Source organism: Xiphophorus couchianus, chromosome 22, assembly GCF_001444195.1.
Source record: "Xiphophorus couchianus chromosome 22, X_couchianus-1.0, whole genome shotgun sequence".
In the NCBI taxonomy this organism is placed as follows: Eukaryota; Metazoa; Chordata; class Actinopteri; order Cyprinodontiformes; family Poeciliidae; genus Xiphophorus; species Xiphophorus couchianus.
The window spans coordinates 21,076,242-21,089,625 of record NC_040249.1 but is presented as its reverse complement, the minus strand read 5'-3'; the positions used below and the strand labels follow the sequence as shown (position 1 = coordinate 21,089,625).

General features: G+C 39.5%; 1 protein-coding gene across 1 annotated transcript; it reads right to left on the bottom strand.

Annotated features, from left to right (window-relative positions):
• Window positions 1-9,868: 9,868 nt before the first annotated feature.
• Window positions 9,869-13,104, bottom strand: calm2a (calmodulin 2a (phosphorylase kinase, delta)). The gene is made up of 6 exons (XM_028007248.1): window positions 12,948-13,104; window positions 11,638-11,668; window positions 10,658-10,801; window positions 10,466-10,572; window positions 9,986-10,121; window positions 9,869-9,897 (listed from the first exon to the last, which is right to left on the bottom strand). The coding sequence occupies exons 1-6, from the start codon at window positions 12,948-12,950 to the stop codon at window positions 9,869-9,871; spliced, it is 450 nt and encodes a 149-aa protein (XP_027863049.1). The 5' UTR covers window positions 12,951-13,104.
• Between the last annotated feature and the right edge of the window lie 280 nt (window positions 13,105-13,384).

Sequence of the window (13,384 nt, the reverse complement as noted above, 5' to 3'; positions counted from 1 at the left end):
GCGGAGGGAATAAGAGCTCTGACTGGAGACTGAGACACACTTAGGTTACTGAGAGCTTTTTGCTTTCAACACACCACCACCTAACATCTAAATCTGTTTCACAGCGTCTTGTTGAACCTTTATGAGTTTCAAAGTATCAGCAGTTACAGAAATTCAGAGAATTTAACGGTTTCCTCCATTTAGGGAAAACCTCTCTTCACACAGTTAAGGTAGTTTCATGCAGTTCAAGCTCAAATGACAACAAACGAATGAAAAATCCTCATTATGTTGGCTGCACTGCAAAAACACCAAATCTTACTTTTTAGTCTAGTTTCTAGTGCAAATATCTTAGTACACTTGAAATAAGACAAACCAAACTTGCAAGTTATTTTTCAGCAAGATATAGGAGCTTGTTTTAAGTTAATAATTCTTGAATATAGATTTTTTTTTTTTTTTTAAAGTAATTGTTCCACTGGCAAATTATTTCACATATAAGACATTTCTTCCATATTGTGAGTGAAATAATCTACCTGTTGTACCTGTACTTTTTCTTCAATATTAAGGTCTTATTTACTTAAAACAAGCTCCTACATCTTGCTGAACAGTTACTTCTGAAGTGTTATAAGATATTTGCACTATAAATTAGAAAAATACTTGGTACGATTTGGTGTTTTTGCAGTGTGCCTCTCACCAAACAACAGATTTAATCGAGTTTTGCTACTGAGCAGAAAGGGGCAAATTTTTGTGGAAATCCAATGTTTTCTGATTAAAAAAGGTTTTCATTAGATATCACAACAAACCTTTTGCTATTTGCTCACTGACCAAAATACACAATATAAATAAATATAAAAGGACATTTCAGCAAAATGTCTTTCTGACAATATTTTAGCCACACAGTTGTATGTAAACATAATATCCATCAATTATTGTGAAATTAAGTTGATGTGGTTGTATATTATTGCTTTGATTCCATATATTTGTGTAAAACTAGCATGGAAGGACATAAATATTAGCACTGAAGAGAACGGTAAGCAAATTACATTGGATCAACGCCCATATGTATTCAAATAATCGAAGATTTTCTATGTGAATGGAAACTCCAAATAATTCACAGAAAATTCCCCTATTCACAACTAAAATTTCCTAACGAAAATGTAGCTTGGGAAGCTAAAATACAAAGGCTCAATGATACTTGACACGCTATTGGCTGATTTTTTCAAGACAACCAATCCAGGAGCTCCATTTATTTTCCTTGGCACTGATTGGCTGTCCTCCTAAAAGGAGGGAAGACTGTAGATGTTGACTTCTAAGACAGCTTCCACTTCGCTTATGGATGCATGTCAAGTTATATTCAGTGTTTGAACAATTAAAATAAGCAGTTTTAAGAGTTTTCAGAAGGGGTTTGAAGTTAGCACTGTCAATCAATGCTGCTAAATGTGCTAAAACAACTAAACGTTCCAGGAAAACCAATCATCAGTGGTCATGCTAACTAGCATTAGCATTTGTGGCAGGCTATGTTGTGGTGAACTAGTTTTGTAGTGTGGCTACAGAAGGTCAGTTTTTTCTCATGACATAATGATCATTTAAACAAATGTGTAAAAAACATATTTTTTATATAAAAATGAAGCACTGTAATAGACACTCCAGGTGCAACAAATCTAAATGAGGCCTAAAATGTCCTCATTCCATTTGTTTTCTGTTGCAGAACCTGTTATCTGTTAATAACGTTTATTGAAAAAATTAAAAAAAGCCATTGGTTTATTACCAGAGGCGTTATTGTTTTATCCTCTATAATCAATAAAGCACTCAAGTAAAGCCTGATGGAGTGGGCTTTAATCCTTGGATACGATCTGATAGTCCGGGCGGACAGAAAAGGGATGAATATAACTCTCCACTCCCTCAACAACTGTCAAATTGGCCACGACACAAAATTCTTCTGCTCTTGGGCGTCGCTTTGCTAGCTGTGAGGATGAACCAGGCACTGAATAAACGCTCGACTCTAATGACAGGAAACGTTTCATTTGTCCCTGATTGTACGGCGATGATTCCAATCTCTTCTTTCTGGGATTGTTGTCCGCCCTGGTTTTGTTTCATCACCACAAAGTGCTAGGCATGTGAAGTAGGTAGCGATAAGAATAGCTGTTTTATTGTGTGCCACTGCCTTGGCCTCCTCATGCTGAATGTGTTATCTGAGGGTGCAGCAGCATGCCGCGTTAAGCTATGTGCACGTGACGCATGGCTGAACAGCATTCCTCCTCCTGAGTGCATAGCAGGGCCGAGATAGTAGGAAGGCAGAGCGGCCCGGCTGCCAACAAAAAGGGAAAGACGAAGAGGGAAGGGAGTATTACCAAGAACATGCAGTTAAGTGGAATGAAGTACCCTTTGTAGCAGATAAGATCCTTCTGCTTCCCTGGCTGGCGTCACCGAAGCAATTTGTGCACAACAAATGCAGCTGATAATGTTGGTGGCAAACCACAAAATCCCTCGCGAGCGTGTTGATAAACCCTGGACCAAGTAATAAAAGGCTCTTCCCTCTTTTCATGCATTCGGTTAGCGAACAGAAAGCATGAAAAGAGCTGGTGATCTGGGATTACACTTGTGTGAAATCAGACTACGGGGAGGATCACTGCCTTCCAGGACAGTTTGGCTGCCAGTCGTCGTGCCAAACACACACACACCCACACACACACACTGCAAAAGCACCAGGGCAAATATCTTAATACACTTTAAATAAGACAAAACTAACTTACAAGTAACTTTTCACCAAGACATAAGAGCTTCTTTTAAGTAAATAATTCATTAAACCACTTCAGCAAATTGACAGCACAATTACAAATTACAAAAGCACTACATTAACAAAACGGAAGTTATTCTGGCTTTAACGTGTTTTATAAAAACATGAATGTTCTCGGTGATCCAAAGCTTCTTGCCACAACTGCTACAAAAGTTTGGTGAAGGCTCAACCAGCTCTTTCACAGTTTGGGCAATACATGGCGACGTGACCGTATTCCCGCTTGCTTTGCTTCTCATTAAAACGAAGCACACCAGAGTAACTTCCAGTTCAAACGAGCTGTAGTCCAATCAGCGATTTCTTAGGTCTCCCACTGGGACATACCTCTTCCATTTCGTTAATGTTGTAGTGCTTTTGTTAATCTATAGTGCTTTCGTAATTTGTAATTGTGCTTCGTTAATGTTGTAGTGCCTGTTCAAGGAAGCATAACAAGTCACCTTTAAGGAATTATTGACCTAAAACAAGCTCCTATATTGTGCTGAAAAGTTATTGTAAGTTAGTTTTGTCTTATTTAAAATGTACCAAGATATTTGCCCTAGAAACTACACAAAAATAAGATTTTGTGTTTTTGCAGTGCAAGAGAAAAGCTCCAGGTGGATTGATCCTTTCGTTTATCCTTCCACCTCCATCTACTTAGTGCCTTGCTAAAGTGTTCATAACCCTTGAACTCTTGCTGCAACTGCAAATTTCAATCTATTTCGCTGGGATTTTAGATGATTGACTGACACAAACTAGATCAAAGTGGTGAAGAGAAAATGATAGATGAGTTAAAATGTGGACCAAAAGAAGTGAAAAATGTGACATGCATGATGTCCAGCCAGCCTGCACATGAAAAAACTAAAAATGATCCAGCTTGACTAAATGGAAAGCATTTCTAACCAGAGATGTTTTGATCAGATTCCTGCTGACATAAAAGTAGTAGCGTGACGGCGCCACCACCATGTTTCAGTTTTCCTCTCTTTCTTTTTCTAGTAATGAATGCTGCAAATCACTTTAGCATGCTGATGAGTTGATGTGAAATGCGAAAATGTCCGATCATTTGTTAATTATCTTACTGGTATCTATATTAAAACACAAGGCCCTGACAGCATAAATGTGTTTGAAGAAACCTAGCATACGACTAATTATTGTGTATTGTGTATTATTGTGAATGACACACAGTATGTGTGTCACACAGTGTACATCACTGTATACTGCACATTGTGGTGCAATTTTAAAAAAGCCAGTCTTCAAAGGTTGAAGGTGGTTTATAATGATGCACTGAGACTCTTGTTAAATAAACCCAGATGGTCCAGTGCCAGTGAACTGTTTGCACTGTCTGCTCGCGTCAGCACTTTGCTGGCTGTTTTAAGAAAGCTTATGTATACATTTATTTGTCGTTTAAACGAGTCTAATAATAGAATTATACTACTGTTGACTAATATTAAATATAGTGCAGTAAAATACTCATCTGTACTCTGGAGACATTGGTATGATTGCCTTCTGAATGGCTAGGAGTCGTTTTTTTTTATTCTTTTATTGTCTTTGTTTTCCTTTCTATGTAATCTGGACTCTGAGTCTGTAATAAAATCTATCTATCTATCTATAGAAGTTGTATTTTTTACATTTTAAGCTTGTGTTTCACCGTTTTGGCTAGCAGGTGTGTTGCTATAGGCCTTTCAAAAGTCTCTCTCCATCTCTGTCTTTGTCTTTCACTTCTCCTTTCCTCTCACCCACTAACACACATACTGGTCATCACCAGCGGTGGGCCAAGCAGAAATAGCACTGCCCCTCCTCCGCCCTCCTCCTCTGTCCCTGAACACAGGACCAGCTTTTCATTTCCAGTTGTTCTCTGATTTTAACCGAAAGAGACAGGACAATGTTTTTCTCCTCATAGGGTCGACTGGTACCGCTATGTGCCATTTGATCCCAGCCACCAGCTCCTGCCACACCTGACCCACCTGCTCCCACAGGTGACAATGCAGGTGGCTTCAGGGGAGTTGGTGGTAAAATCATTGAGCCTCTTTGACAGTGTGCTCAAGCCGAAGCGCCTGGCCTGATTTTCCACTGGGACAGCATGTGGAAATGTTCTCCTGAGTGGGACGGGTAGCTGGTACATACTCCTTCTGTCTGAGCTTTTGAACTTTGACCTGTATTTTGTTTGTCAGATCCTTCGTTTTTTAGTTTAGACAACAGTAACGTGTAATTAACAAAAGGTTGGGTATTTTTGCATTTCACTTTAGCTTATCAGCATGCTAAAATAGCTATTTGTCAGCATGTATATATGCTAAAGCAGCTAATTAATAGCACAGTTGAAGTAGCTACTTAGCAGCATGTAAAAGTAGCTAATTATCAACATGCAAAAGTAGACAAATATTAAATAATGCTCTATTTAAAAGACTTTTGCATGTTGCAAAAACACAAAATCTTACCATGTAATTGTGGTTTAGTTACTTAAAAGTAACGTTTTAGCAAGATAATTCTTCAACATTGATGAAAAAATACTAATTCTATTCTCAGATCGATTATAACATGGGGAAAATGTCTGTTAAATATAAATTAAATAATCTGCCAATGGAGCTAGTATTTTTTCTTCAACATTAAGGAATTATTTACTTAAAACAAGCATATCTTGCTGAAAAGTTACTTTTAAGTTAGCTTTGTCTTATATCAAGTTAACTAAGATATTTGCACTAGGTGTTATTAGACCAACACTTGGTAAGTTTTTATGTTTTTGCAGTGTACAAACAATTATTATTAATTTCTATTTTAGTTACCCATTAATCAGATTTGTGCCTGTGGAAACAGCTGAAAGATTTACATTTCTGAGCAGAAGCTATTAAAACACCTTAACGTGAGCCGTTTCCATCAGGCCGAAGTGTCAATTAGCAACACTTTCACTTAACCACACTGTGGGATTTGTTTGGCTGCTTAACCTTTGACCAAAAAAAAAAAAAATTCCTCATGTCGCAACGACGCAGCTAAAGAGAAAACTGCTCTGAGCTCTGCAGTAATAGCACCCTCGGGGTTTCTTAGCACCCTTCCTTCTCTCTCAACACTCAGCAGCTGCCAGCGCAGCTCAGATATCCATCAGCTACCAGCTTAGACACCAGGCTAAGGCTGCAACACTGCAACACGAGCCAAAGCTGACTGGTCAACCAGCACAGAGCCATAATAGGCCCTCAAGTGAGGATACAATCAGGCAGCCTGTAGGATCGGTTTTCTCTGACCCCTGTGGTTGTCATAACCTGCTCGAATGCATGGCAGATCCACGTTAGGTCATAGCTTGTAATCAAAACCTATTGAAAGTAGATTGTAATGAAGGCTTTTTCTGAGCGATGGAAAGACTGAATGGTCTTAATAACCGATCTTGGTGACCAGATACTGTAAAGGGAGAAAGCTGATCTGCTGCACAGTCGAGTGAAACATCAGGTCGCTGCACAAGAAAAGGACAGAGAAAGGAAAAGCTCAACAACAGGAGTAGAGAGGAAGGTAGAAAGAGAGCAGGTTGGTGATTACTCCTCCATGTTGGAGACGAGAGGGAAGGGTTCAGCGATCAAGCCATGATTCATGAGCTGACTGAGTTAAAGAGACGCTTTACGTGTTGGAAAGCTTCACTGCTGCCACATGGCGAAGTGTTGATGTGCCGCCGCAATGAACAAAGATAAACCCTGACACACACACACACAAATGTGTATATAAATATATATATATATTTATTTATAAATAAATATTTATTTATAAATAAATATATATATGGGACAACATATTGTACAGTAAGAACCCAGGACACTCTAGAAAGCGAAGCCTGGTGTTGTAACGTGGCAGACAAAACAAACAGAGCAGCAGATATACAGTATATTATATATATATATAATATATATGTTGTCCCAGTAACCATTGCGATAAACAATCATATTGTTTGGGGGTTTTTTTTAGAGCATTTTCAAATAACATATTGTTGATGGAATAATACTGCAAGTTGGCCTTCTGCCACACTGATGAACTTTATTTTTTTAAAGAACACTTTGCACTGGAACTGGAAGAAATATCCGAAATAAAGCATGACAACTAAAACCAATAAACAGAACTGAAACATAAACTAATTACAACCATAAAATTGGATTATGATGTTTCTGTAAACAATATTTCCCTTTAATTGATTAATACATATTGTGTGAATGCGTAATTGACTGCCTACAAACCTTGGCTTTGGTTCGGTGTAGTGAACTGGTGCGGTTCGAATGAATAGGTGAACACCAAGAGGACCAGAGACCGCTCCAAAAATGGAATAAGATGCAGGGAATTCTGGGTAAATACAACCAAAACAAATCTGGTTGTGGTTCTGGAGAGCGTGACGTCACATGCAAAGGATCAATAGACAAACAATAAAAGCTAGCTAGCAAGATTGAGTTTAGGGAGTTACCGGTAGCCTCAAGTCAAAGAACTAATAAAAAATACACATTGGATTAAAACTGCAGTATGTAACTTTCATGAAGGATATATGTTTTCCATATTAGTTAAAAATAGTCACCATGTCATAGGAGACGGATAATCTGTGAAATGATCATTCTCCTTCATGTCCTGAGTTAGTATTGTGATCTGAATAAACACAACCAATCAGCTCCAGGCGGCGGAACTTGGCGCTGTCAAATTCATGTACACCCTGCTAATTGTGCTAATGGCAGAAAAACAATTTACCATTACAGGAAAACCGTTTGTCCACCGTCATCGGTGGCTATGCTAACTGGCTTCAGCATGGACCTTACAAAGCTCCGCCCACAACCGACCCACGTGACCGCAAGTTTACATAGAAACGTTGTTTCTATGTAAACATGACTCGATTAGTGCATCATTTCTACCGGATTTTCACAATATATCATCCACTACAATGGACAGAGGAACTAACAAGTTCATGTCATCATCTGGGAGGAGGTTACTGGTTTCTCAGTCACAAGCTGGTTGCAAACCTGAGGCCAGCAGGTGTCAGTCAGTTATGGTAGATCTGACATTTGGTTTGGTGACGTCAATATGAGAAGCTACAGACTGATAGGAGGAACCAAAGAGCTCTGTAAAGGTAAAGGCAAATCTTCTGAAGCTGGGATACAATTAATTTAATTTCACATAATTACCGCGGTAGAAGCCATTTGTTTGTTAAAATTGTATGAAATATATTTGTTCTATTTGATGTTTGTTGTGAATGACGTAAACTCACAAAATAACGAGGTCATTAGTCCAACATTTAGAAACTACAGCTGTAATGCGACACAGCAAAGGTAAACAAAGGTAAAATAACCTGAACAGGTGATCAACTCAAAACCACTCCTACCTTTTTACTCTCTCTCTCTTTGTAGTTTAAGCACACATGTTACCGTGGCAACCGCCTGACGAGCAAAGATTATGTTAAAAACATAACATTCAGTCCGTTACGATATCAAGTTTCCAGGCTTGATATTTATTTCTCGATTATTAATCAGCGCTTCCCTGAACACAGCGATGGTTGATTGACTAGCTGTACTTGGTGCTAGAGCGGCTAACACGAGTAACAGTTTAGTCCAAAGCCTTTTCTGCTAAAATAAAATCTTTAGTGAATGTCAGATACAGACACATTGCATATTGATCTGTTTAGCTACGTAAGACTGTGTAGCAGACAGGCTTCAAGGTGTAGAAGTTGTATCAGTTCTGCCTTTATGCTGTACTTAGCTAACGGGAAGCTAAGTGTGTTTGTGAGACGGCCACGCACGTGACCACGTAGAATGGGCATCAGCCAATGAAAAGCGGCCCCTCTGGTAAGGTCCATTCATAACAGGCTATGCTAGCTATAACATTGTGTGACAGCCCCGCCTCCTGGTTCTGATTGGTTGCTTCGAGGTAGCACCAGGAGGGAAGACATAGCTCGGATTTTTCATACCAAACTAAAGACAGCAAGTTTCAGATATGTAAAAAACACACACGAGTTACATTTTTAAAGACATTTTAGATGCATAAGGCTGAATAAAAATAAAGCTGAAAGAAAAAACAGACAGAAGAGAGGTCTACAATAGAGCTTTATTTCATCATTCAAACAACTTCAGTATCTCTGCAAGCTACTGTAACAAACTCAGAAAAAGAGACAGGAACAGCTCTATTTACATTGTTTTCTGATGTGCACTCCTCACCCGCACCTCAAACTGGGGCAAAGGTCAAGACAGACATAAGGCAGCCATCTTTGACACAGTACCAGGAAGAGCAGGGACTCAGCTGGCGGACTGGTGACCGCACCAGTTCTCACCAAGCATACGTCAGGTCCTGAAATTTCTAAACAAAACCAATTTGAGCTCAATACATTAAGAGGCATTGGCTGATGCTCCCAAGTGCTTTTTAGATTAACAGGGGAGGGTTTAAACATTTTATAAAAGAAAAAAAAAATTTAAGTAAAATCTTAGAAATTGGAGTGTTCTCATACAAAAACAGCAATTACAGGGTAAACAAACTCAAATGTTTAATTTTTAAACTGCAAAATCAAGACAGGTTTCAAATATGGGTAGATTGTAAATTTTATTGGAAAACAAAAATATACAACTTGGAATGGATTGTTTGAGGCATGACCAGCGGCCATACATAAAGAAAAAGAAAAAAAGGAAAGTAAAAGTAGTGAGTAAAACATTAAAAGGCATGTTAAGATTAGTCATTTTCCAATATAGAACAGCAGATACAAAAGAGTTTGTACGAGTACCCAGGAGATACACCCGTGTCATTTTTTTTGCAGTAGTGCAATGCTGAGAGATTTCCTTATATACTTTGTCCATAGTCCATGCAGAGTTTAGACTCCTCTACATTGCTTCCATGCCAACAGTGTTGCCAAGCGACAACCAGGTGACAGGTTTCCAACGTCGCCAGGTATGGAGGGGCCCCGAGCACACTTGACAGAAGATCCTAAGTTCTCCAGAGGGCGCCATTCCGTCACTCCAAAACACCATGACAGCAAAAGAAAGGGACATGGGACAAGAGCCTATGCAGTTTACATGCAGTTCCTTTGGACAGCAGTAGGGGGCAGGGACGAATGGGGGCTATTAAGATTTTACAGATAAATTACACAAAGAAAAAAGGCAAATTTATATAGAAATCTGTACAAGGCCTTCACTTCGCCGTCATCATTTGTACGAACTCTGCGGGAAGAGGAAGAGGAGAGTTGTAGCTCGTCATCCTGTTTCACTGGAAGTCACTGAAAGGTTGATTGGGATTCTAACTACCAACCTTCATAGTTGACCTGACCGTCTCCATCGATGTCTGCTTCTCTGATCATCTCATCCACTTCCTCGTCGGTTAGCTTTTCTCCCAGGTTCGTCATCACGTGACGCAGCTCAGCAGCACTGATGTAGCCGTTTCCATCCTGGAAATCAAGTCAGGTAGAAAGAGCTTTGGTTGTTTTTTTTTTTGTTGTTTTTGTTATTTATTTATTTTTTTATCATCAACTAGGCCTGTTGCAATAAATCAGAACACAAATCATTCCCATTTTCATGATTTATCGCTTCCCTTTATGCCAGGAACTGGATGATAAAAGGCTTCAGTCTGGTCTCAACTAGCTTTTTTTTTTTAAGGATACTTTTGTTTAGAGACTTCATAACTAATTATTTTGTTTATTTTATTTTGAATATTTAAAATGTTTTCCAGTTCCAGTGTGAAATGAGGGTAAACTTGCATTATATTACATGAAAATGGACTCCAAACACAGACCTTATCAAAGACACGGAATGCTTCTCGGATCTCCTCCTCGCTGTCTGTGTCCTTCATCTTCCTGGCCATCATGGTGAGGAATTCTGGGAAGTCTATCGTTCCGTTTCCTGATACACAGACAGAAAACAGAAGAGTTATGGGAACAGCTGATAACAGTTGGAAACTTTGTTTAAGAAAAACAGCGATTCTCACCGTCTGCGTCGACTTCGTTGATCATGTCCTGCAGCTCGGCCTCCGTGGGGTTCTGGCCCAGAGAGCGCATGACGGTGCCCAGCTCTTTAGTGGTGATGGTGCCGTCTCCATCCTTGTCGAAGAGCGAGAAGGCCTCCTTGAACTCTGGTGACAGGAAAAGAAACACCTTGGGTGAGGGAATCCTTTCAGCAGCAGATTGTGAACGTTATAAAGTTAAGTCGTGAGTGGACCATCAGGGCAATGATGTTTATACTTCCAACTGGAGGAGTTTCTGGTTAAAACAGCAATCATGAGACCCAGCATCAGGGTACTGTCAAGATATCACTGACGGTACTGAGCCACGAGGGATGAGAAGAGACACGCGCAAAGATGGAAATAAAACAGGAAACAGGAAATAAAAGGCTGGAGTCAGAAACCACAAGCACAACAATAAAATCGTGTTTACTGATAACAGAGAGATTCAAAGTATTGCTACTGGATACAACAACTTAACACTGCAACATTTTATGCAATCCATCCAACAGAGAATGCAGATCACTAAAATTATAACCACGACAATGAATAAATGCAAGCAGTTGCAGGAAGATCTCACTCATAATTTACAACATCCAAGTCCCAGGTCAGCATATGACACATACAATAAACCCTAAATGCTGTGTTCATAAAAGCCAGCACGCCCAGGGTAAAGTACCCAGCATGTAAAGCTGAGTGACAACACCCCACAGCTCCTCCAGATTACATCATATTCAACACAGCGGCCATGAAAATGCAAAGTTCTCAGCAAGGGAGTCCTTGAGCAATCCACTGACAACAAGCAAAAGCAGCTTCTTTCATTCCAGTTTTATGACCGGCACGCTGCCTTGTGGAATGCCTTAAAAGGCAAAAGTGTAAATCCACCGCACGAGACAACGAGTCCTTAACGGAGGCCGCTGCAGGCGGTTATGAGGAAGGAAGGGAAGATCAATGAGGCCATGTCTTACCAGCAATTTGCTCTTCTGTAAGTTGGTCAGCCTAGAAAAACAGAAATGAAACCATTAACACAATCTCAACCAGCTGAACCAGAAACAATGAGAAAAGGCTTTTTTAGCTTCCAGGATCTGCAACTTCAGAGCAAAATCTAAACTGATTAGTGAAGTCTTTATTATGCGTTTAGAAACTAAACTGGGACTATAACTTTAAATGCCACACAAGGTGACCCAAATTAGATAGCCAACATATCTAAATATGAAGTATAAATGCAAGATTCTTTAATTTTTTTAAATTGAGGCAGGTTTTTCTGCCATTTGCAATAGCTTAAAACTTTTAATATGTTAAAAATGCATTTAAAACGCTTTTTGAGTACTTGGACAGCACTAGATTGGACCAATATCTGAATTATGCATTACTTACACAGGTAAAAAGAACCACACCAAATAAAAAGTTTAGTTAAGAGGAAAAAAAGAGGCCGTTTCAGTGCATTTATAGGACATTAGCTCTTTCTCAACGTTGCTCACTAATCAATTCAGATTTTAACCAGGACTGATTAAATCTAGTCAATAGCTTTTAATTTAAGAGCCGAATAAGGTCAAAGCCATGCAGAGTTAATTGAATTGCAGAGTTAAACTGCAATTCAACATTATAAAATCACAGTGATGCTAATAACATCCTATAAAGCTCTAAAGATGGTGGGTGTAGCTTGCTACGCAGGCTGCTGTAACAAAAAAAAAAAAAACCTGCTCAAAAGGGAAGCAGTTCCCCCCTTCATTCTTTTCGATAATTATATAACAGGAAGCGGCACTAATGGGAAACGTTGCCCGGCACATTACCCCAGATGTTGGAGGCGCGTCGAGCATTCATTCACCCTGACAATAACCGGGTAATTATTTGGCGGTAAATGCTAGCTAGGAAGAGCCATTACTGGCTCAGCCACAGATCGGTCTCAAACGACGAAATAAAATACTCAATTCATATAAAAGGGGAGAATATAAGCAGAAGTGCGGATGATCTTTTTTCTTGGTTATTAAATCGAATAATATGCGCGTTTGAGAGGCACAGTTTAGACTTAAGCAGCATTGAGAAGCAAACAACGCCCATGATGCTTAAACAATGCAATTTTGCGTTTTAACTAATGGATCGGCTTATAAAACTAGTTACATTCAACTAATTATTTGACAGCGCTGCACAAGTATGATGCGTTAAAGTAAAAAACATAAAATGCAGCAATAAGGCTATGTTTCAGCTTAACCACGCTGTGTAGACGTAACATTAAGTGCTACAGCGAAAATGAAATGCATAAAGTAATTGTTCTTACCATCTTAGCGTCGGTGCAGCAGCGTCTTCACCACAAATTCCGCTTTTAAAAAACCCTAAAAGAATCTCCGCAACCCGCTGTTACTAGACCCGAGCAGCCCTGCGAGCACACTGAGAGGGAGCCTACTGGACTCGCCTTTAACGGCGGTCCTAAACCCCTCCTTCTCTTTGGTATCACTCCGCCGACTTCCTCTATCTTCAGTTGCTCCATTATTAGAAAATCACGTTTTACAACAGCCTTTTATACAAAGGTAAATGAAAACACACCTTAGTTATAAAAGTACTGTTTCTGGAGAAGCGTTTATGTAGATACCCGACGTCATCGCGCGTTTCGGCGGTGCACTAAATATCAGCGCATGAATACTTTCTGCTACTAAGTGGTTAGGCACAAAACGTAGCTGAAAGAAATCGCGCTTTCTGATTGGTCCGTTTGTACCT

What these genes read in the sequence shown, in the direction of transcription:
- calm2a (XM_028007248.1), bottom strand. An exon ending in TACAGAAGAGCAAATTGCTG is followed by an intron (nt 10,802 to 11,637) that starts GTAAGACATGGC and finishes TCCTGTCACCAG; the next exon opens with AGTTCAAGGAGGCCTTCTCG. An exon ending in CATTCCGTGTCTTTGATAAG is followed by an intron (nt 10,122 to 10,465) that starts GTCTGTGTTTGG and finishes CTTGATTTCCAG; the next exon opens with GATGGAAACGGCTACATCAG.